The sequence below is a fragment of the Cricetulus griseus genome, chromosome 3 (assembly GCF_003668045.3).
Source record: "Cricetulus griseus strain 17A/GY chromosome 3, alternate assembly CriGri-PICRH-1.0, whole genome shotgun sequence".
Classification (NCBI taxonomy): domain Eukaryota; kingdom Metazoa; phylum Chordata; class Mammalia; order Rodentia; family Cricetidae; genus Cricetulus; species Cricetulus griseus.
Genome location: NC_048596.1, coordinates 120,726,953 through 120,752,675, shown reverse-complemented (window position 1 = coordinate 120,752,675; position 25,723 = coordinate 120,726,953). Strand labels below are relative to the sequence as shown.

At 36.1% G+C, this 25,723-nt stretch overlaps 1 protein-coding gene across 1 annotated transcript in view; it reads left to right on the top strand.

Annotated features, from left to right (window-relative positions):
• Agbl1 (ATP/GTP binding protein like 1) overlaps positions 1-25,723 on the top strand; it is a 744,973-nt gene that overhangs the window by 371,032 nt on the left and 348,218 nt on the right. The window contains exon 20 of the mRNA XM_035441643.1: positions 4,316-4,447. Within this exon, the coding sequence (XP_035297534.1) occupies positions 4,316-4,447 (132 nt within the window). The remainder of the gene's footprint in view (positions 1-4,315; positions 4,448-25,723) is intronic.

Below are 25,723 nucleotides of genomic sequence, written 5' to 3'. Positions count from 1 at the left end.
ACAATGTCTCCATTTCTTTCATTCCGAATCCTCCGAGGCCACTGGAATCTCAGGGCTTAGCACTGCTCCTTCCCACAGGTGAATAGGTCTATAATTTGTCATTTACCTCAGCTTTCAGAGTCTGTAAGGATCAGGAAGATGAAAAATAACAGCTTTTATCTCTAACTGAATCCAACATTTAAGGAACTCCTGTCACCAGGCAGCCTTCTGGCTTTATTGCGAAATCTGTTGCTAAGACACAGGCTTAATTTGTTTGCACACTTTTCATAAGAATGGTGCATGTTTATTCACACAGAAAAACTGAGATAGAAGAGATAAAGGTTGGCAGAAAGTTCATGATGGTAGACGATTAGGCTGTAAATAGTTATTTTGTTGGCTCTTTTAGAAAAGAGGGTTTTCAAAGTATGATCTTGGGACCAGGACCATCAGCCTCACATGGGCGCTTGTTAGAAAGACAAATTCTTCAGCCTGACTCACATTTGAACCACAGAATTACTGGAGCATGGTTCTGATACCTGCTTTGCCAAGTCATCCATGTTGTGCTGATGATGTTGATATACAAGATCCATTGCCACGTAACATGGGCTAGAGCATCATCCATACCTCACCCATTTGCTGGAAAACCGTGACATTATCTTAGCCAGGGCAGATGGTACGAAAGCGGATCCTCAATTTTTAAAGGCATCTCATAACTCCTCCATGAACCTCCCTAATCTATTAACTAAGATCAAATATGAACATAATATTAGAAAATAAGTGGACATGATGCCCAAGATGGAAACAGTTTATAAACCAATAACAGTTTGCTAAAAAACAATCATATGAAACCCAAGAAATCCATGCCGGAATGGAGTCTTGGTGTGCTTTACTAATAAGGACAGACCACATGGTTAGATTTGGGCAGACAACATGGATAAAAGTACATAATGTAGAGCTATGACAGCTTGAACAACTGGTTATAACTTCACAGATTAACTCACTGGTTCTCAAACTTCCTAATCCTGTGACCCATTTATACAGTTCTTCATGTTGTAGTGACAACCCAATCATAAAAGTATTTAATTGCTACTTCATAACTGTGATTTTGCTACTGTTAGGAATCATAATGTAAATATCTGATATGCAGGATATCTGATATGGTACCTTTGTGGAGGTTGCTACCCATAGGTTCAGAACCAGTGTCTCAATGAGTAGTGTGACTTGAACCTTTGCTCAACAGTCAACAACATTTAGTCAGACTGAGATGCTTGATCCTCCTTGGTGCAGGGAGAAGCAAAGGCTTAGGAGAAGGGCCCTGTGCTGTATTTATCTTCTGATCTCTGTGCCTACCTCCTGTCTCTAAGTGGAGACCTTCACAAACGTACTAACAATGCACCTGTGAAGGGAGCATCTTCATCCCTGTAAAAACTCCAAAGCCCTTCTACACTGAAGCCCAGGTCTGTAGCAGATGTCACTATTGATACGGGTCTTTGATTTGGATGAAATGAGGAATCCCAATGTAGAAGGGTAAAGAAGTGGCCTTAGCCATCAAAGGCAACCCAGATGCAGCAGCCATCACAACATTTCTTCCCTTGATATTTCCCACACCTAAATTATTGTAGGTGCTCCATATTCCCCTTGCCTAAGGTTTGTGTCTTAGACACATTTCACAGATTTACTTTTCTTTTTTGAGTCAGGGTCTCATATAAGCCTAGTCTGACCACAAATTCTTTATATGACTGATAAATGGCCAAACTCATGAGTCACTTGTACTCATGAGTCTCTTGGCCACATCCATCAAATGCTAAGGTTATAGGTATGTGTCGCCATAACTGGCGATACTTTGGCTTGTAATTTATGTTTATAATGGATATTTTTGTAGTCAATACAGTTAGATAAACTTGCTTGTTTTTTAAAATCTGATGTTACTTTTAGTAAACCTTTATTTATTCACATTATGTATGTGGTTGAAATAAAATTTACTATTATACTCAGTATTTTGTATGTGTCTTATTTGTTCATAGGCATTTCAATTATGTTTAATCTAGCAAGTACGTTTGAGGATACAGTTTATATCTTTGATTTCTATTTATGAACATAAAATGTTTTTATGTTCATCCCATTGTTCATAATATCAATCTTAATGTATCAGATTCTACCTTCAGTTAATATGTTGCCTCATACATACACTCTACCAACTGTGTAAAAGCATATTGACAATTTGTTTTTCTCATATTTATCCTATTGTGCTGATACATTCACTTTCACATATGATGCAGCTATTCTCTACATTAATATTCTCCACATTACTACTCTTGTCTATTAGAATGTCATTTACTTGTTACTGAAATTAAATTCAAGAAAATATTTTCTTTACCATTACATGCCCCCCCTCAGTGATTTTTCAGTTCAGTGATAGAGACAGCACTTTGGGAGACCACAATGATTTGAGGGTCTAAAAATCTCTGTGTCAGGAATGGGAAAGGGTATATGCTTGGCCTCCAGGAGGCATATTGCATATTTTTATATTCTCCAGTGACCTTTTCCTGTGTGGTCAACAAGGCTAATGAGAAAATAAATACCTCTTAAGGAAGAGTGAAGAAGTATAGAGAGGAATAATTAGACCACAATACTAACAAATGCAAAACACTAGGACTCTATTTCAGAGTCTAATCAGCCACCTGACCAGACCTGCAAGATGTAGTCTTCCCAGTAGCACTTGTGGTTTGTTATGGGAAAGCACCTGCTGTGTGTATCATTTTCATCCATTTCCATTTGAATGTTTTATGGAAATTTTAGTTCTGCTTCCAACCAAGGGAGGAGACATTCCTCCATTTTTCCTTTGCTTTCTCCTGGGGAAAAGGTGAAGGCGAATATGGAATCTAGATAATGTAATGAGCTCTAGACTGGAATGCTGATACTCTTAGAGAGTAAAATTCTTGGCACAAATTCCTCAAGGGAGGCTATTGGTATGTATATCTTGCAGAAAATGGTGGGACAGGATGTGTTTATTTTGACTCAACAGATTATTGTAGCACTTAGCTCTTGTTGGATAGCAAAGGACACCCAATCTTGGTGGCTTAAACAAAAGCTATGAATTAAAGTTATTGATATTGACTGGGAATCATCTATTCCAGCTGGGTGAGTCCTCTGGTCTGATGAGTGTGGCCAGGGCTGGCCCCAGGACACCGAATATAAGTACACGTGAATTGTAAACATCAGCTTGTCCAATCTTAACAAGAAGTACCACATGGTTAAGTTCAAATTGAGAAGGTAAAGAAACAACTTCAACCCCTTGATTGCGACAGAATATGGTGAATTGTGAAAGACCTTACATGTTTGGATGGGGAGAATTTGGGGTCATCTTTTGGATTTCATAATTTTTCTTAATTATTAACATATTCTTCAGGATTTTCCATAACTGACCACTTTATTGTAACTTGCCAAGAAAACATGGAGAAAGGATATATTTCCCCTCCACAATGGTGAGGCTAGCAATCTAACTTCTTTTGATCAATGTGAGCAGATGGATATTTGCTTTGTTTTAGGAAAAACTTCAACAGGTAGAACAGGAGTCTGCATTTCTTATCACTTTTTCTCTTTGTAACAAACTAACATGTACCGAATTAGTGTTTCTCTCTGAGCTTAAACCCTAGAGTAAAGTTATATAGTGTTATCTGTAGCATGATTTTTATTTTTTTTTAAGAGTTTGGAAAACCATTGACTTTTTTGTTTTTGTTTTTGTTTGAGACAGGGTTTCTCTGTGGCTTTTGGAGGCTGTCCTGGAACTAGCTCTTGTAGACCAAGCTGGTCTCAAACTCACAGAGATCCGCCTGCCTCTGCCTCCTGAGTGCTGGGATTAAAGGCGTGCACCACCAATGCCTGGCTACCATTGACTTTTATGGGTCATTATTTTTTTACATCAGAACCTGGAGAGTAATCCCAATGATTATTCTCTATATATTGGATATAGTCCCTTAAATGGGTCTTTTCTGTTTACTTTTCCGTTTTTAAAACTTTCATATATATTTTTATAACAACTGTTGTTTCTCTTTCTTTCTTTCTTTTTCTTTTTTTTTGTCTATGACCCTATTATAAGGGAATTTTTCAAAAGAGCTCATCTTGCGATGCATTTCTTTACATTTTGTTCCCTCACAGGAGCCCTGCAATTTACCTTCTTCCCCAAGAGTTTTTCAGTATAGCTGTGCCAGAGACTGCACCACTCTCACACATGGCTGGTTACTTTGAGTAAACAGCATCTTCCTGACAACTTTGACATTTCAAACATGTAAGAGGCCAGTGCACTTTATTTTCTCTTTTCTTTTGCTTATTGTAGGTCTTCTGTGATTTCCATGGTCACTCCCAAAAGAAGAATGTATTCCTTTATGGTTGCAGCATGAAGGAAACGTTGTGGCAAGCAGACTGCAATGTAGGTGGATCTGCCCTTGTGGAGGATGTCGGCTACAGGGTAAGTCACTCTATTTGGATAGTATGGTATACTCTGACCACAAGTTTACTCTGAGTACCCATTACTACTCATCTTTGTTTCTAGACAGATGTTTTACCACTGACTTAGACCTTTAGTTCCCATTCATCAATTTTCTTCTTAAAACAACTATCTGGATTATTATACCCATATAGTTATAATGCTATCAGAACAGAGGTTTATATATCCTTTCTACTTTTGTGTTGAATAATGTCACACTCTCTGGTAACTTTATTTCTTGTCATCTCTATGGAACAGGGAATTGGTGACAAGAAACCTTATTTTAACATCTGGCTTTATAATTATTAACTCTGTGAATTATCATTCTGTCACATAGAAAATAAAGATAGTAAAAACACTGTTTCTTTCACAAAGATTAAGGGAAGAACATAATTATCCTGAACACAAAAACCTTAAGAAAATACAAAGGGCTGAACACTACCAAGACCTTAGTTAACTAATGTCTCTTGGCATGAATATTCTTTGACAAACAGAACAGTTATCCACTGAACCCGATTTTATATTATGTGGGCTCCATTGGTATATAATGTTGTATATTGACACTACAATAAAGAGAAAGTTAAGGAGGGAGAAGCAAGGTAGACCATTCCATGTCAGGGTAATATAACTGCTTATAGAGCATCGAGAAGAGAAGCAATGGAATTGGCAAACCTGTCCAAATGCAAACTAAAGACCAGCCTTTGTTTCTAGTTTATGAAGAGAAGAAAGAAGATTACAACGATACCAAGATTTTGTAAATCTTTTATTGTTCTGAGCATTATAGTTTACTGTACACAAATTTCTAAGGTTAATGGTGGCATTAAAAGAGAAATAAAAGTTCACCAAACTGAGAGGGAGTAGTGGCCCATAGACTTAATCTTAGTACTAGAAGGCTTAAGTTGAAAGACAGTAAGTTGGTCTTCAACTTGAGCTACATAGTAAGACCAGTTCTCAAACAAACCAAAATAAAAACAAAACAATCAACCAAATAAATGAAAAACTAAAATGAAACCAAAATGAACCACTTCTCAATAACATAAAATAAAAAAGACCATAAGAGAAGCAAATAATCACCAAATTAATCTCACCTGTGGTTTTCATTTTTAAATAAATTTTTATTTAAATTAAAGACAATCTTATTTTACTTATCAATCCCAGTTCCCTCTTCCTCCCATCCTCCCATGCCTCCCTCAATTCCACTCCCTATCCACTCCCCAGGGAGGGTGAGTCCTCCCATGGGGGAATCATCAAATTCTATCACATCATTTGGGGCAGGACCTAGTTCCTTCCCTGAGTATCTAGGCTGAGAGACTATCCCTTCTTAGGGAATGGGCTCCCAAAGCCTATTCATGCATTAGGGATAAATACTGGTTCCACTTGCCAGAGGCTTCATAGACTTCCCAGGCCTCCCAACTGACACCCACATTCAGGGACCTGGTTCGATCTTATGTTGGTTCCTCAGCTGTCAGCCTGAAGTCCCTGAGCTCCCATTTGCTCAGATCAGTTGTTTCTGTGGTTTCCCCACCATGGTCTTGACCCCTTTGCTCATCACTCCTCCCTCTCTACAACTGGATTCCAGGAGTTTATCTCAGTGCTTGGCTGTGAATCTCTGCTTCTGCTTCCATCAGTTACTGGGTGAAGGCTTTATGATGGCATTTAAGGTGGTCATCAATCTCATTATAGAGGAAGGGCATTTAAGGTAGCCTCTCCAGTATTGTTTAGATTCTTAGTTGGTGTCATCCTTGTGGATCCCTGGACATTTCCCTAGTGTCAGGTTTCTCTTTAAACCTATAATGGCTCCTTCTATTAAGGTATCTCATTTCTTGCTTTCCTTCTCTATTCTTCCCCCAACTCAATCCCCCTGAACCCTCATGTTCTCCTCCCTCCTCCTCTCTCCCCTCCTCTTTTTCCTACCTCCATCCCCCCTCCCCTTGTGCTCCCAATTTGCTCTGGAGATCTTGTCCCTCCTCCTTCTCCAGGTGACCATGTATGACTCTCTTAGGGTCCTCCTTGTCTCTTAACTTTTGTGGGGTTGTGGATAGTAGACTGCTAATCCTTTGCTCTATGTCTAATATCAACTTATGAGTAAGTACATACCATGTTTGTCTTTGTGTGTCTGGGTTACATCACTCAGGATGGTTTCTTCCAGTTCCATTCATTTGCCTGAGTATTTCAAGATTTCATTGCTTTTTTTCCCACTGAATAGTACTGCATTGTGTGAATGTCCACATTTTCTTTATCCATTTTTCTCTTGTGGGGCATCTAGGTTGCTTCCAGGTTATGGCAATTGCAAATAATGCTGTTACGAACATAGTTGAACAGATGTTCTTGTTGTATGAATATGCATCCTTTGGGTATATGCCTAAGAGTGAAATTGCTGGATATTGAGGTAGACTGATTCCCATTTTCCTGAGAAACTGCCATACTGACTTCCAAAGTGGCCACACAAGCTTGCACTCCCACCAGTAATGGAGGAGTGTTTCCATTTCTCCACATCTTCTCCAGTATAAACTGTCATTGGTGTTTTTGATTTTAGACATTCTGACAAGTGTAATATGGTATCTCAGAGTTGTTTTGATTTGCATTTCCCTGATGGCTAATGATGTTGACCAGTTTCTTAAGTGCCTTTCAGCCATTTTAGATTCCTCTATTGAGGATTCTCTAGTTCTGTACCCCACTTTTTAATTGGATGTTTTGGTGTTTTGGAGACTAGCTTCTTGAGTTCTTTTTATATTTTGGATATCAACCCTCTGCCAGATGTGAGCTTGGTGAAGATCTTTTACCATTCTCTGGTATGCCGTTCCATCTTGTTGACTATGTCCTTTACCTTAAAGAAGCTTCTCAGTTTCAGGAGGTCCCATTTGTACAGGGACCTAATATAACACTTTTTTTTTCTTTAACCAGAACCATTGAGGTATACATCTGCTGATCATTTTCCTCAGGCACTTATAGCATTATCAAGGCATATTCTTAGAAATCTATTAGCTGTTAGTCTTACCCATCTTATTAGTGGCAAACCAGAAGCCCAACTGAATAATATTATTTAGGAAACCATCACAAGGGGACATCTACGTGGGAAGCTCGTGCCAAACTGTGAAGAATTATCTCTTATACATAATGCAGGTAGATATAAAATATAGTATTCAATTTTATGGCAAGTCAGTATGGCTTTTTCCATGTCTTTACCTAGTAAAGATAACAATATTCATGGACAAGTATCTACATGGAGAAGTAAGAAGAAACAGAACCCAAGAGCTTTTCTGTACAAAGAGAACATCAAATTAATCATAGGCTGAGCATCAGAACTGTCTAATTTCTCTTTTGCTGTGTTAAAATACCCCAATAAAAGCAGCTTTGGGGACACAGGGCTTTCCTAGTTCATAGTTTGAAGTACAGTATTTCATGACCAGAAAGTCAAGGCAGCATAAGTTTAAAGTCACATTATACCCTTAGTCAGGCAGCAGGAAGAGAAAGGGAAATGCTGTGCTTAGCCCACTTCATTTTAATGCAGTTCAGGATCCTAGCCTAGAGAGTGGTGCCACTAATAGTGTATCAATCTCCCCACCTCAATCATTCCAATCAAGAGAATTCCCTACAAGAATTGAGAAATGCTCAAAAGCCCATATTCCAGCTAATCTTGTATGTCATCAGGTTGACAAATGAGAGTAAACATCTGGTTGACCAATTACAGGGTGGGTTCTTATCATCTTTACTTGAGTTTCAATGAATGAGTAAGTTATTTATGTTATGTTATATTATTTAATTAGTGCAACAAATAATTTGAGTTCAGTTCTGTGTCAAGTAAAACAAAAGGCTTGATTAGGGAGATGATCAGGTGAACCACCATTTCTGCCTCTGAGAGCATGTGTTTGCTGACAATGTTACTAAAATATTTGTCCTTCTGTGCACTGATAGTCATCTCTGGGAGTCATTACTTTAGGCTGGTCAGTTGCCCAGATATCAGATTTTTTTTCCCCCTTGTAAAATGATAAAGCCAGTTTATAAGAAATTTTTAAAACTGATTTTGTTGGTACTCCAATTCTTCAATGTTCATTCATTGTCTGTTAAGCAATGTATGCAAGGGGAAAGGTGTGTAATGTTTGGCTTCTTCCATCCTTTTTTTTCCCTCTTAACAGCCTTGCTTTGCAGTTCCTGCTTAATATGTATCTCCTTCCACCACTGCTATTTTAAATCTAAGGCACAGTAATCTATAAATAATGAATTTGATTTTGTTGCTTATCCTAAAATGTTTTGTAGGTGTGCAAATGGATCTTTTCATATTTGAGAGGGCTGATTCACTTTGTCATGAGAAGATGGAGACCTTGGAAAGACATTCTATGCAAGACACATGTTTATAGTCTTCTCATTTGGCAGGAGTCACAGCCTGAGAGTGTATTTACATATCAAATAGAGCAACTCAATCACTGGAATTTTGTCCTTTAATATCAGTGTCAAAATGGCAAACACATTTCATGCTCACTCAAAATTCAACTTATTAATCAACTATATCTGGACTTCTAGTTGTATTACTAAAAACAGGTCAGTGAATACATTCTGCAAAACACAATTATGAAAAAGAATAAACTTAACAAAAGTTGTAATTTTAAACCTCTGGTACCTGTTTAAATACAGATGGAGAAATTTCAGTCATGAAAACTGCTAGAAACACCCCAAATCTGACTTACTTAATATTTTTTTTAACCATTTTTAAATCTATATATCAACATATCTATAAAACCCAGAGCTAAGCATGGTAGCAAACATGTATAGTCTTGGTACAGCTGGGTCAGGGGTATAGAAAGCTTATGACTACATGAGCTAAATAGTAAGGCCCCATGTCAAAGCAAAGCAGAACAAAATGAAACAAAAGAACAGCTTAAAAAATGTCAGCAAGTAGCAAAAAAGAAAATGTCCCAACTAGACATCTCTTGCCTCCAAATGAAACCACCAGTTCTGGAAATGGGTTGCATCTAATTGAGTTTTTGGACAAAGTGTTTCCATGGAAACCCCAAAACAAAGCTATTGTTTGCTCTCCATGAATGCCTAATTGCATTGAACATGGAGAAGTCAACCTGATGCCTAACTAAGCTTTCACCCCTACAGACTAGTAGTGTTCATGGTACTTGAAGGGACCCTTCACTCTACCAAAAAACACCAACCTCACTAAAAATCTCTCAATTTGACAATGATAACCTGCCTGCAAGTTATGTGGGTGCAACAGTGGCACAAAAGTTGTGAGAGTAACCATCCACTATCTGATTGGGATTAAGGACACTCCATGAGATGGAACCCATGGCTGACACTGCTTGGGTGACCAAGAACCTGGGATGAGTTGTACTATTTGGGAAAACAAAATATTGTTCTGCTGCAGGAATATAGCAAAAAATGACTCTTAATGACATTCTACTAAATACATAGATCAGTGTTGTGCTCAATACATAGATCAATGTTGTGCTCAGCTCAGAGGAGTTTCCTCCTACAGTATATGGGAACAAATACAGAGACTCACAATTGGACAATGTGCAGACAGTTAGAGACCTTGAAGCACTTACTCCTAAAAGACATATTTCCATCAAATTTTCCCTTCTGTGCTCAGGGATTCTGTGGAAGAAGAGACAGAGCAATTGTAAGAGACAGTGGCAGGTAGAGGATACCAAGGAAACAAGGGCTTCTGTGCAAAACAGGACTGATGCACATATTAATTTTGGAGACTGTGGCAGCACAGAAATAAGCCTAACTGGGGTGCCATTACCGAGAAGGGAAGTGGATACAAGCACCCACTCCAAACCCCAAAACTATCTCCAATTGATAATTACTCACAACAGAGAAATTACTTTACCCCAATGCCGTCTCACTGGGCATACAAACCACAATTAAGGACAGGACATCTACTCCATGCCAAGCAGTAGATGCCCAACATAGAATGAACTCAGTATTTTGGAGGAGTGTTGTTTCACATTGCTTTGCAAGTTTGTTTGTTTGTTTTTAACCTTACCGGTCTTTTGCTTATATAGTATGATTTCCAATTTTGTTTTTATGAGTTTTCTAGGTGTGCAAATGTTTATGTCTCTGTGTCTGTGTTTCTTGTCCTTTTTCTTTGGCTATTTTGTTGTTTGCTCTGTCTGTTTCTGGTTTGTTTGTTTTTAATGTTATTGTTTAATTTTAATGCCTGTTTGTTTCCTAATAAGAGTAAGAAAGGGTGTGGGTTTGGTTGGGTGGGGAGCTAGGAAAGGATGTGTGGAAGAGGTTGGGTCACAAATAATCTCTTTTACACATAATGCACATATTGAGAGATAGAGATAGAGAGACAGGGAGATAGGATAGGCAAAAATATGCCTCAAGATCCAGATGTGAGAACAATAAAAAGACCAATATATTGCCTTTATATAATCAGGGTTATGGGAAAATATGTGTATGTGGAGAGGAAACTTCAGAGAGCCCAGTGAATAGAAAAATCCCCAAATATTTGAAAACTAACCACAGATTTGTCCTCCAAAGACACATATAAACCAATCGCAAAAAAGGGGAAGCTGCACGGGTTTAAAATGTTGGAGGGGCAACTTTGGTCCACATTGTTAGCTAGTCACCATGTTGAGCAGATACAGACAAAGTAACAAGTTTAAATATACATCTTAAAAATTCATCCACACTGTGGCACATATTGTAATAAAAATGAGATTCTTCAGATTAGTCTAGAGAAGTAGTAAAATTCTAAAAAGATATATATAGAAAAAGAAAATAGGATCTAGTTAAGTTTTAGACAAAGGAAAATACATGATACTCATTTTTCCACTAAAAGCTATAAAGTTTATGAAGAATGTGAGCTTTAGTCATGTGAGCCTTATTCAGGAGACATTGCAGCCAATAGAAATTGACTCTGACAACCCAACAGTTAAAGCTACATTCAAACAATTAAAGAGAGCTGTGTTCAAAAGTAATGTTAAAAGTAGTAGCAATGACTTTATATATAGGCAATTTGGTAGAGAATTGACAACAGAAAGAAAATGAGAAAAGGAAAGGGTGTAATTCTAGGGTTGAAAAGTAATATAACCAAAACAAAGAATTAAGTTGATAGAATTATCGTCAGATGTGAGGTTCTAAGAGAATGAATCAATAAACTTGACATATTTAAAATTATTCAGTTCAAAGAATGGAGAATAACGATTTAAAAAGCAAGCAAAGGGTTGGAAAGATGGCTCAGTGGTTAAGAGCATTGATTGCTCTTCCAGAGGTCCTGGGTTCAATTCCCAGCACTCATATAGCAGCTCACAACTATCTATATATCCAGTTCCAGGAGATCTGAAACCATCACATCAATGTATATAAATTAAAAATTAAAATAAACTGTAAAAGAATATTGTGTTAAAAAAGAAAAAAGTAAGCAAACTTTGAGATGTGGAGAATAACATCAAACTTAGCAATGTAAATGCAAGGAAGACCTACAAGAAAATAATTATCATGATAAATATGTAGAGAATAAAGGTAAATGATAAAGGAAATACTTTTAAAGGAACATAAATAAGTTAAAACATAATAACAAAAACAAAATAGCAGAAGAACAGGTAAAATCTGAAAATAAGTGATGACAGCATACATGACTGGACAAAACATTTCATTTAAAAATCCTCAATTATATGCTGTTTGTGAGAGAGTAAATACTTCTGAAAGGATGAAAGTTAAAGTGGGGAAGAGATTTATTAGGCAAGAAATCCCTATACCAGGTACCAGTGACACTGAGATTAGAAAACATAGATTTTTTTTTTTCAGACAGGGTTTCTCTGTATTGCTTTGCAGGTTGTCCTGGAACTCACTCTGTAGACCAGGTTTGCCTCAAACTCAGAGAAATCCACTCACCTCTGCCTCCTGAGTGCTGAGATTAAAGACATGCACCACCAGTAGCTGGCAGAAAACAGATTTTATTGGCAGAGATAGTTTTCTGACAAGAAGGTAACTTGTTCTCAAAAGAAAAACAGGAGGACATGGTAATGATGCATCAACCCCAAACACACAGAGAAAAACTAAAATTAAGTGCTAAAGTTTAGATAGTTCCTTACTCTTCTCTTCGGGAATGATATATGGGCTAAACAGAAAGTCAGTATTTTAGAGTATGTGACTTGACCCCACATATATGATATCTGTCCATAAAGACTACATACACTTTCTGAATAAAAACCAAGATCTGCCCAGGCTAGTAACTTGGTGGCTAAGAAACTAATCTCAGGACATTATTAAAACAAAACAACCTGAAACCATAGAAAATTATCTACCTGCATCAGCAGAATTAATTACAAATCAAGTTTATAAGAGTTGGAAGTTGAACAACGTAAAAAATTAATTTGTAGCTAAAAGAAAAACTCTGAAGAGAAATTAGAAAATGTCTTGATCTCATAAACAATGGAAATATAATATATTAGAATTTCTGACATATAGCAAAGAGGGAGAAATATATAGCTTTAGATTCTTTGTTAGAAAGGAAGGTCTTAAAACAGTTATCTAAGCCTGAATATTTGGAATTAAATAGAAGAGAAAAAAAGCAGATATTGGGTTGGCAGAATAATGGATCAGTGGCACATACTACTACTTTAGAGGACCCAGTTCACTATTCAGGCCAGGCAGTTCACAGCTATTTGTAACTTAAACCATAGCTCCAGATGACCTTACACCTCTGGTGTCAGAGGTCAAGTACACTCGCATATACATACCCACACTGTTACACACAAGACACACACACACACACACACACACACACACACAGAGAGAGAGAGAGAGAGAGAGAGAGAGAGAGAGAGAGAGAGAGAGAGAGGAATGCACATGATTTTGAAAAAGCAATAAGCAAACACATATTTACTTAGGTAAAATGAGAAAAAGAGGGAGGAGGAGGAGGAGAGGAGAAGGGAAAAGAGGAAAAGGAGAAAGGAAGGAAAGACTTAGGGAAAGAAGAGAGAAAGGAAAAAGAAAGCCAAGAGAAATAAACAAAATAGCAATCAGATAAAGAATAGAAAAATGGGGACTATGGAGATGACTCCATAGGCAAAGTGGTTGCTAGTCAAGCATGAGAAACTTGGTTCAAGCTGCCCGGACCCAAGTAAAACCAGACATGGCAGTCTGCCTGTGTAATCCTCACATACCTAGAGGGAGATAGGAAGCAGAAACAGGAGAAGCCCCGGAAGATTGATAGGCAACACACCTGATTGATATACACAATGGCAAACAACAGAGAGACCTTGTCTCAGGCAATGTGGAAGACAAGGACTGATACTCGAGCTTGTCCTTTGATACCCATATGCACATACATACAATCCTACAAAAGTATGCAGACACAAAAGAGGGGAAAGGAAGGGAGGGAGGGAGGGAAGGAGGGAGGGAGGGAGGGAGGGAGGGAGGGAGGGAATTCTCTACAGAACCTAAAAATTGTAAGAGGTGTTTTGTTAATAACTACAAGTCAAATGCATAAATTGTAGGATATAAACTATGAGATTTGGGTTAAAGAGACAGAAAATCTAAGTATATTTTAAGGAAATAAATTGAATTAGAAATCATAAACATTCTACAAATCAAACCTAGACCTCAATAACTTTGTTGGTGAAATCTACAAGAGTAGGTAATATTCAGTGTAAAAAGGAAGCAATTTTTCATTGAGAAAATAGAGGAAGAATGCTTGCTAACATGTTATATAGCTTGAATTACCCTGATGCTAAAGCCATGAAAAAGATATTACAAGGAGAGATAGTGACAGCTCAATGATCCTCAGAAACACCTATGCAATACTGTTTTCCAAAGCATTAGCAAATCAATCCTGCAGCATGTAAAATATTCTTCACTGTGATAAAGAAGGGCTTTATCTCATGGAGGTAAAATTAATATTTAGAGGTAAAATACTATAATTTTTCAGACAAACCAAAACAAAGACTGCATCATCTCAAATATGCTGAAAAAGCACTTGACAAAATCACTCATTTAAAAAAAAAATCACACAACAATGGACAGAAGTTTATTCATAGCATACAGAAGGACATCCCTCATCACATAACTGATAATGAAAAGTAGAAGTTAAGAGCTGGGATCTACATGGTAGAAAGTACCAACTGTAGCAGGTTGTACTCTGACTTCCCTTGGCCTACATCACCCATTCTCTGCACAAAAATATAAAGGAAAATTTAAGTGTAACAAATAGTGTTATAATTAGTGGTAAAAACATGAATAGTTTACCCATAAAAGTAGGACCAAAGCAGGAATGTTTGCTCTTGCCAATTCTGTTCAAGACAATGATAGATATGCTACCAAGCACAACACAAGCAAAGTATTAAAGAGAATCATTTAGGAAAGAAGAGGAACTTTTATGAATTTATTATGTGATATTTTATGCATAAAATTCTAAGAAATCCTCAAACATAAACTATTGAAACCAGTATGCAAGTTAGCAACAAATCAAAATAATTAGTAGTAGGTTTCGTAGAGAAGAGTTAATATGTTAAAACTTCAGAAACAGTCATAAGAATTGAAGGAGGCCAAAATAAATGGGAGTTATGCTAAATTAATGTATTGAAAGATCCAATATTTTGGAGATGGAATTTTCTCTACATTTTCTATAGATTCAACACAATTTATATTGAAATCTCAGCAGGCTTTTGTATTGATATTGACAAGCCAATCTTAAACACAAGAGAGCTAGAATAGCTGAAGCAATTTTGAAAGAGAATAATCTAAGTGGATTATTTATATGATTTTAAAACTTAAGAGAAACCTGCAGAGTTCAAGAAAATGTCATCTTGACATGCTGATCAAAGCATCCCACTTATGACTGCATTTTGCCTGAGAAACTTTTATGTGACTTTAAGTATATTGGTATATAAAATTGGTATGCAAAGCAAACACTTACTGGAATTAATTTTCAAAGAAAATTTATTTTGAAATAGTTAATTGCTTTATACATAATTTTGGATTAATTGCATATGATTATAAAAATTCACACTAATGACATAGATGTGCTTGTATTATGATTATCATACTAGTAAATCATTTCCTCCTTTTTCTCCTTCCAAGCTCTCCCATATACCTCTCCTTGCCACCTTTGAAATTAATGACCTCTTTTTTCATTACTGTTGTTATATGCACATATGTATGTGCACATGTATTTCTAAATATAACCTGTTCAATTTGCATGTTTTCAGGGCAGGGCATTTTTTAGTAGATAACCAATTGGTGTACTCTTATCTAAATAAGATTATTAGTCTCATTCATAGAATTCCTTATTTTTCTGTGTTTTTTTTTTGTGTAGGATTGAGGCCTTGTGGTCCCCTTGCCCCCATCCCCTTTGGCATTATTTTGATGTCATCCTTGTTCATTTCATATACAGGCAATCATATTGATGAATCTTTTGGGGTGCAGCTTCTGAAATCACTAGGAGACATATGCTCACAACTAACTCACTGATCTCTGTCTCTTGTGATATTTCCACCCTATTTCCTGCAATATTTCCTGAGATTAGGTGCATGAATTGTTTTGTAGATGTATGCACTGGGACAAGGTTCTGCATTTTGATTGGCTAGTTTTCTGTATGTAACAATTTTCTGTTTTAAAGAGAAGGTTCATTGGTGAAGATATGGACTATACTTATGTGTGGGTATAAGAAAAATATTTATTTTCCATATAAAGGTGAGTATTGTTCTTTCAAGGTCTGTGAAGAATTGTGCTGGTATTTTGATGGGGATTGCATTGAATCTGTAGATTGCTTTTGGCAAGGTTGCCATTTTTACTATGTTGACCCTACCTATCCAAGAGCAATGGAGATCTTTCCAATTTCTGAGATTTCTTTCTTTAAAGACTCAATGTTATTATCATACAGGTCTTTCACATGTTTGGGTAGTGTTACACGAAGATATTTTATGTTGTTTATGGCTATTGTAAGGGTGATGTTTCTCTGATTTCTTTCACAGCCCATTTATCATCTATGTATAGTAGGGCTACTGATTTTTTTTTTTTAGTTAGTCTTGTATCCTGCCACTTTGCTGAAGGTATTTATCAGCTGTAGGAGTTCCCTGGTAGAAATTTTTGGGTCATTTAGGTAGTCTATCTTATCATATGCAAATAGTGAAATATGACTTCTTACTTGCCAATTTGTATCCCAATGATCTCCTTTGTTTTAATCTTATTGCTCTAGTTAGAACTTCAAGTACAATATTGAAGAGATACGGAAAGAGTGGAGAACCTTGACTTCTTCCTGATTTTAGAGGAATTGCATTTAATTTGATGTTGGTTGTTGGATTACTGTATATTGCCTTTATCATGTTTAGGTATGTTCCTGTTATCCCTAATCTCTCCAAGACCTTTATCATGAAGGGGTGTTGGATTTTGTCGAAGGCTTTTTCAGCATCTAGTGAGACGATAATGTTTTTTTTTTTCTAGATTGTTGTTGAACTATGCTTGTTTACTAAAGAGGTGGTTATAAGTTTCTCAATCCAGATCTATTATTTTGCTAGCTTTGGGTAGTTGTATATGTTTCAGGCATCATTTCCATTTTATTGAGGAGGCCTTAAGTCCAATTAGGAAGCTGTTAATTATTGCCAAGGTATATGTGCCACTTTTGCACACTTAGGGCAATCATGCCTTTAGAGTAGTCATATTTATGGTTCATAGGCACAATGCTTAGGTAGGATTATATTTTGCTTCCTACCTTTGGAAGCCTGCATAGCTCCTTCTGGTTCCATGAAAGTTAGTCCACAGGGAGAGGCATTCAGGTCAGTTCTAGTTCAGGGGTCTCTGAACCCTGAATCTGAAGTATATGTTATTTTCCACATAAAGGACTTACCTTCCACCTCGGGGCACAACAAAGGACAAGAGTATGAGCTTATAAGTTTTAGGAGTCTCTTGGCAACACTGACCAACAACTCAAAAAGAGGGCTTCTCATGCCTGGGTTTTTGTTAGATGGTGTTTGTGGATTAGGGAGAGTGGAGTATTGTTAACCCAAATGAGAAAAATTCATTTAAACTGTACATATACACATTCATGTGTATTCATATTACATATTTTGTTGTTTTTAGGTAGATAGTTAATAGTATGACATCTTAAGACGTTTTCAGACATCTTTATGTTCTTTTTCACCCTCTTATCTCCTTGTTCTGTATTGTTTCCCCACTTCTTCCTAAGGAAAGACCCCCTTTACCATTTTCATGATGACTTTACTTTCACCCTACTATTTTCACCTAGCTTGTACTCTGCTCTCTCACTCTTAGTACCCTGGCAGTAGTCCCTTTTTTAGTTTTCTGGCTTCTCAGTTACTCTAGAATGTATACTCACATATGAAGATTGGAGCTAGGAGGCTCTGATGAGAGACAATATATGACATTTGTCTTTTAGGGTCTGGGTTACCTCATTTAATATGATCTTTTTTGTCCAATCCTTTAGCCTTCAAATTTCATGATTTCATTTTTCTTTATACCTGAGTAGTATTCCATAGTTTATGTGTACCTCATTGTCATTTTTCATTCATCAGTTGTAGGATATTTAGATTGTTTCCATTCCCTAGCTATTCTGAGTAGAAAGCAATGGACATGGCTAATCAAGGAAAGTTTAGTCATTTGGGCAGTTATATACTAAGAAGTGGCATAGCTGGGACATATGGTAGATTTATTTTAGCACTTTGAGAATTCTTCATACTGATTTCCATAGTGGTTACACCTGTTCACAATCCCACCAACAGTGAACAAGTGTGTCTTTCTCCCAACAATCCTTTCAGTATTTGTTGTAGATTGTTTTTCTGAATTTTGCCATTCTGGCTTGGGTAAAATGAAATCTCAAAGTTGTCTTGATTGAATTTTCCTAACTGCTATGAATGTGAAAATTTTTTTGAAATATTTCTTAGCATATATATATATATATATATATATATATATATTCAGATCACAGATCCATGTTTTTCAATTAGTAGTTTTTTTGTGCTTTGAGTTATTTATGTATTCTGGGTATTATCCTCTATCAGATGAATATCTGGCAAACTTTATTTCCTATTATGTGGACTTCCTCTTCACACATTTGATTGTTTCTCTAGCTGTGTGGGAACTTTTATAGTTTTTATGAAATCTCACTTCTCAATGGTTGGTCTCACTTTTGGGGTAAAAGAGGTCTTGCTCAGGAAGTGCTTTACCTATATCACATAGAGTACTGCCTATTATTTCGACTAGATTGTTAGTGTTTCAAGCTTCAGGTTTATGTCTTTGATCCACGTGGAGTTAATTTTTGTATATAGTGATAGGTGTGGGTCTCTCTCTAGTCCTCTGCATGTAGATATGCAGATTTCCCGGAACCATTTGTTGAAGATGTTTTATTTGTCCTAGCTTATGGTTTTGAATTCTTTGTCAAATATTAGGTGGCTGAAGTTATGTGTATTCATATTTGGGTCATTGGTTTTCTTCCATTTGTCTGCATGTCTGTTTTTGTGCCACTACCATATTATTTTTTATTATTATGCCCCTGTCATATATCTTAAGATCTGGAATGAAAATTTTTCCAGCATTGTTCTTTTCAGAATTGTTTTGGCTAACCTGGGTCTTTTGTGGTTATCTATGAATTTTAGGACTGTATTTTATATCTTTGAAGAATGATGAAAATTTTGATTGGAATTACATTGGATCTTTAAATAGATTTTTGTAAAATGATCATTTTCACAATATTCTACCAATCCATAGCATGGAATGTCTTTCCATTTTCTAGTTCCCTTCTCTCTCTCTCTCTCTCTCTCTCTCTCTCTCTCTCTCTCTCTCTCTCTCTGTGTGTGTGTGTGTGTGTGTGTGTGTGTGTGTTTCCCTCTCTTTCTCTCTTACAGATTTGATGTTTTCACTGAAGAGGTTTTTTCACTTGTTTAAGATTATTATTATTATTATTATTATTATTATTATTATTATTATTATTTGAGGCTGTTGTGAATGGCAGTGTTTTCCTGTGATCACTTGCTTTGTATGTTTGTTGGTACATAGAAAAGCTATTGATCTGTGCATGTTGATTCTATACACTGGCACATGGCTAAATTAGTTATTTCTAGAACCCTTCTTGTAGAATTTGAGGGGTCTCTAACATATAGCATCATGCCAACTGCAAATAGGAATAGTTTCTTTCTTTACATATTTGTACCTAGTTAATTTCATTCTCTTGTCTTATTGGTCCAGCTAGTACCTTGAGCAAACTATTGAAAAGGAATGGGATAATGCTCATTGATGTCTTATTCTTGACTTCAGTGGGATTGCTTCAAGCTTTTTTTTTTCATTTAGGATAATGTTCCCTTTAAGTTTCTCATATGCACATATACATAGCTTTTATTATGTTGAGATATTGTTTCTTTAGGACTTTCATCATGAATGCATATTGGAATTTGTCAAAGGCTTTTTCTGTGTCTGTTGTGGTGATTATGTGATTTTTTTCTTTCTGTCAATTTTTATGTGATTTATTACATTTATTGACCTGCATTTCAAGGATAACACCAATTTGGTCACGCTGTATAATCTTTTTCGATGTTTTTGTATAATATTTGCAAGTTATTTGATTAAGCATTTCTAGGTTTATTTTTGTCAGGTAATTGGCCTGTAGTTTTCTTTTCTTTTGTTTTTTCATTCTTTTTTCTTTCTTTCTTTCTTTCTCCTCTCTCTCTTTTGCTGTGTCTTTACATTCTTTTGGTATTAGAAGGGTTTAGGAATGATCCTTCTTTCTCTCTTTTTTAATGTTTAAGGACTGACTATAAATATTCTTCAAAGTCTGGTAGAATTCTGCTGTGAATCCATGTGGTACTGGATTTTTTTAAGGTGGAAGGATTTTTATTACCATTTGAATCCCTTCATTTTTTTATGGGTTTAGGTTGTTGACATTTTGAATTACATTTTTATGACTCCGCTGTATTTAGAAATTCATTCATTTCTTTTGTGTTCTTAAAACAATCTTATTTTACATACCAATCCCAGCTCCCTCTACCTCCAGTCCTCCCATTCTACTCACCCCAACTTTTTCCCACCCCACCCCCCATTCACTCCTCAGAGAGGGTGAGACCTCCCATAGCGAATCATCAAAATTTGTCATATCACTGAGGCAGGACTGAGGCCCTATCCTTGTATCTAGGCTGAGCAAGGTATTCCTTCATAAGGAATGGGCTCCAAAAAGCCAGTTCATGCACTAGGGATAAATACTGGTTCCACTGCTAGTGCCCCCACAAACTGCCAAGACACCCAACTGCCATCCACATTTAGAGAGACTAGCTTGGTCCCATGCAGGTTCCCCAGGTGTCAGTCAGGAGTCAGTGAACTCCCACTTTCTTGGGTCAGCTGTTTCTGTAAATTTCCCCAACATGATCTTGACACCTTTGCTCTTATTATTGCTCCTCCCTCTCTAAGACTGGACTCCAGTCCAGAGCTTAGCTGTGGATTTCTTCATCTGCTTCCATCAGTTACTGGATGGAGGTTCTATGATGACAATTAAGCTAATCATCAATCTGATTATAGGGGAAGGGCAGTTAAGGTACCCTCTCCACTATTGCTTAGATTCTTAACTGGAGTCATCCTTGTGAATTCCTATGAATTCCCCTAGTGCCAGGTTTCTCATTAACCCCATAATGGTTCCCTCTGTTAAGGTATCTCTTTCCTTGCATTCCCTCTCTAACGTCCCCATCCATTTCTTTTTGGTTCCCTAGCTTAACTGGTATTTTAAATAATTCCCATATAATATTCTGAATTATTTTGTTCTTTGTTGTTATGTTTATCTTTTAATTTATGACTCTGCTCATTTGTGTCCTCTCTTTATTTTGGTTAGTTTGAGCAAGGGTCTGTCAATCTTGTTTATCTTCTCAAAGAAGCAGCTCTTAGGTTTGATTGTTTCATTTTCTTTGCTTCTATTTTGTTGATTTCTGCTCTAAGGTTTATTATTTCTTGCTTCTAAATGATTTGGATTTGGTTTGTTCTAGAGTTGTGTCATTAAGTCATTTATTTGTGCTCCTTATGATTTTTTGAATGTAGGCAATTAGAATTATAAATCTCCCTCATAGAACTGCTTACAATATGTTCTGGAGATATTGTTGTATTGTGTGTACTTTTTCATTTATCTGAATGGATAAGACATGGTATATTTCTACAAAGAAATATAATACAGCATTGAAAATGTCCAACTATGAACATAAACAACAGAAGTAAACTTTGAATATATCCAACTAAATAAAAGTCAGAAAGAAAAATCTATGATTAATTTCTGAAAGAAATAAAACTGTGTTGAAAGGTGTCTGAGAAATTGTGGAAGACAGTGCTTGGACACAAATGAGAAGGAAGAAAATTGTTGAAGCTATGATTTCTAAAACTGAATTATGACATTTTTTAAAAAAACTATGTGCATTTTAAAAAGTGTGTCAGGCTATTATACATGTCTTCATGAAACTGACATGTATTTTCAAAACCAAATATTTATTTATTATGTACCAGCTGCTAAGAAGGATGTAGATATTTGTGTAACACATATGTGTAAGGCATGGCTTTCTTCTTTTAACAAATTATAGACAGTCAGATGATCAAAAATTTAAAACAAAGAGTAAGTATAAGACTGGAAACATTAGTTATGAGTCAACACTGAAAGAAAGAGCTGACTGGTTCTCCTTGTGTTTAGGATTTATTAGATTAGCCTAGCTGACTTCTGTAGACACATTTGTTTTGAGTTATAAATCTGAAGACCAGTGTCAGGAAATTACATGAAGGAAAACATCTCATGAGAAAACTTTTAGTTCAAATGTGACTTCAAGAAAACTTGGAAGAAGCAGAAGCCACAAATTCTGCAATAATTGAAAGTTAAATCTCAAAGAACCTGCATTTCCAGGTGTGACTGATATTGCCCCATGTTGAGATGAACTGAAATCAGGTCTTGCGCACCATTGCTAAGCAAGCATTCTTTTTAGTGACATTTTCAGTCATTAATCCTCTTCATAGATTTCCAATTCTGAAGTGTAATAGAGATAAGATTGTTCCATACTCTTCCCACTGTGCAAAGTCTGTACCAGGCACCAGTGTAATACTCTCTGTATATTAACATATGAATACACTTAATATTTCCAGCTCTACTTTATGCTACACTAGTGTGTATCATTAGATGATGCTTTAAAAGTATTTATTGAGTTAATATATATTTATACTAACATTCAGCTTCACATACAAAGGAAAAGAAATACAGAAATAAATTGCATTGTCACAGGTTATTAACTACACAACTTGTGTAGTTAATAAGATCTAAGATTTGGAATGCACAGTTTAAATCTCTGACCTCAGAGATCCTGTATTTAAAGGGTATGCTGTGCTGTAGAGAAAGAGAACAATGAGTCAAATGACTCTGCAGCTTAGAATCCAAGAGATGTTTAAAACAAGAATAAATTCTTATTTGGAACATGAAAAGCAATGGATTGCCTTAGTTAAAGAAGAGACATATATCATGTAAAGAGAGGCTTTAAATATTTATTAATCTTGGAAGGCTGGAGTTGGGCAATGTTATTTCCCTCTTTCAAATTTCACTAGCAGCAAACTATTTTCTGAGCAGGACAATGTTAAACATAAATACATATGCTTCTAAGTGTCCTACTACTACTTTCTTGCCACATTATTAACCCAAAGCTAAGAATACATTTGGATTTTGCAAAGTTGCTCAAAGAGTTTCTCCCTAGAAATGAGCTCTGACACACCTCCTATCTGTAGAAGTCTGAACACACCTTGGAGGGTTCCTATCTTTGAAAATGAAACGAGGTTTGTTTGGAAAGAGTAATTAGAAATCAAATGAAGTAAATTATAGCTTTAATTTCTGAAGTGTTCCTTGAAACAAAAATGACTGAGTCCAAATCAACCTGTCTCCCTTAGCTAAGGTTGCACCAGACTCTACTCTTTCAGGCTAGGTAGAATTTCATGTCTCAGAAAGGATTCTGGGTTAGTATCTATAATGCTCTCAGACCTGGGTTGATCTAATAAGGGGCTAATAACTGTCTCACTTAGTAGAGGATGAACCCAAGACTCAGGAAGGTAGAGAAGCTCATGTAAATCACAAATCTACTACTTACCCAAACTGGACTTTTCTTTGCACTTCTCTGCTTGGCTCTAACTCTACTCTGCCTGATTTTCAATCCTGGCTACGATGCCTCTTATTTCATCTTCAAGCAGGCTCTGAGGTTAGACTCCTCAGTCTATGTTCTTAGACCTACCATCAGAAAATAAGAAGAGCTAGAGAAGGAAGTTTTTCATAAAGTAGGTTTCTAATGCTAAAACATAACATTTCAATATGTGGGTTGCCTATATACATGGGACATATTACATCTTTTTCAAGTCTCTTTATACCTCTGTGGGATAGTAATGCTCCACTTGAGATTTTGAGCTCATCTGTTTCTTGTCCCTGTTAGCAATACAAATAACTTTCAGTTTAGAATAGCCATTTATCCCAGACACAGATGTATTTATGCAAGATAAAAGGAAAAATGAAGAGATTGAAGGAAAATTTTCTATAAATGTCACAGTTTTGAGTCAATATTTTTTAATGAATGGATAAGCTACAGCTGTGGAAATGTGAGATGATTCCCCATTTCACCTTATAAATCCTCTCTCCAGGATTCAGTGGAGGGATCACAGCTCATTAAGGTCCCCAAGAAACATGAAGTTAATTTGAATGGTTGGTCATCCTTACAGATGTATATAGGCTAACAAAACTGGCTTCACATAGTCAGATCCTGGAACCAAAGATCCAGGAAACATAGAGAATGTTACACAGAAAGAATACAAAAATTCTGTGGCTAGAAATACCATTTCAAACTAGTGAAAATAAAAAATAAAAATCAAGTTATCAAAAGGAACCAGAAGAGAGGACTCTACCTTACATTTGTAAACACACACACACACATACACACACACACACACACACACACACACACACACACACACGACCTCTTCAGAAATCTTTCAAACAAAAAAATAGAGGAATAAGATGTTTAACATGTTCATTCCCAAGCCCAATACACTAGAATTCATGGCCTCATTAAATTATGCTTTAAAAGCTAAGGCAAAATATAGGCATTTCCATAAACAGACACTGAAGAAATTTGACCTTTTTCAAAGTGTGTCACTAAGAATTTGGAAAGAGAGAAAAGAATATGGGTTGTAAACTGAGTCTATATAAAGGCAGAAAGAACACTGAAGAGATAAGTGGTGATAGCAAAATTAAATATTTTTTAATTTTTTATTAATTTAACAGAAGGCAATTATTAAAAATGATAATAACAACAATGTATTTGATAATCTGGGCAAACACACACACACACACACACACACACACACACACACACACACAATTACAGATAAGTCCAAAGAATGACAGGGATGAGATAAGAGAAAGGAGGAGTAACTAAATATACTGCAACTATTTTTGAAATGTGAGTCTACTATTTGCTACTTTGTTTAATCAGTCATAAGTGGATACTGTACCCTCAAAGACAGTCACAAATCCAAGTGAAAAAGACCTGTTATACTAAGAAAGGGGAAGAAATGAATGATAAAAATATTTGCTTAAATTTGCTGACAGTAATCAAAATAAATCAGTAGTTAATATTAATCTCAGAGAAAGGAAACTTCAAAAGAAGGAAAATGATCATGGATAAGGAATGGCAATGCATTAATTTTAAATGAATACATTTTCTAAAACAGGTATCAGTTAATAGTATATATATGCTTAATCACGTAAGACACAAGAGAGGACTGAAGCAAAGTGCAGGAGATTTGCAAAGAGAAGATGCATTTGCTGATATAGTTGCAGGCTTCACAACTTCTCTATCAGTAGACAGATGTAGGAAAAAATAAGTACTATCAATCAACATATATAATTGATTTTTAAAGGAATTATCCAAAACTACAAAATAGATTTTATAAAGAGATTATCCAAAACCACACAATATTTTTAAGCCCACATGAAACACACACCAACACAGACCACTTTGCATGCTATAAAACACATTTTAGTCCATTCAATAGGAGGAAATGGGTATCAGGCACTGTAAACTTAGCCAACTACCCATTTCTGGGGAGGCCATGGAACCCAGAGCTGTGCCTACTACTGCCACTTTCCTAAACTAGTATAAATCTCTAAGTGTTCTCTAACTACTTCCCTTTATACACACAGATGAATGTACCTCTCATCTCTCATCAAAGAAGCTTCTTTTTGCAACAGAGTTTATTATACAAAACAACAGCTGTTCAAAATGCAGAAACAAACTGACT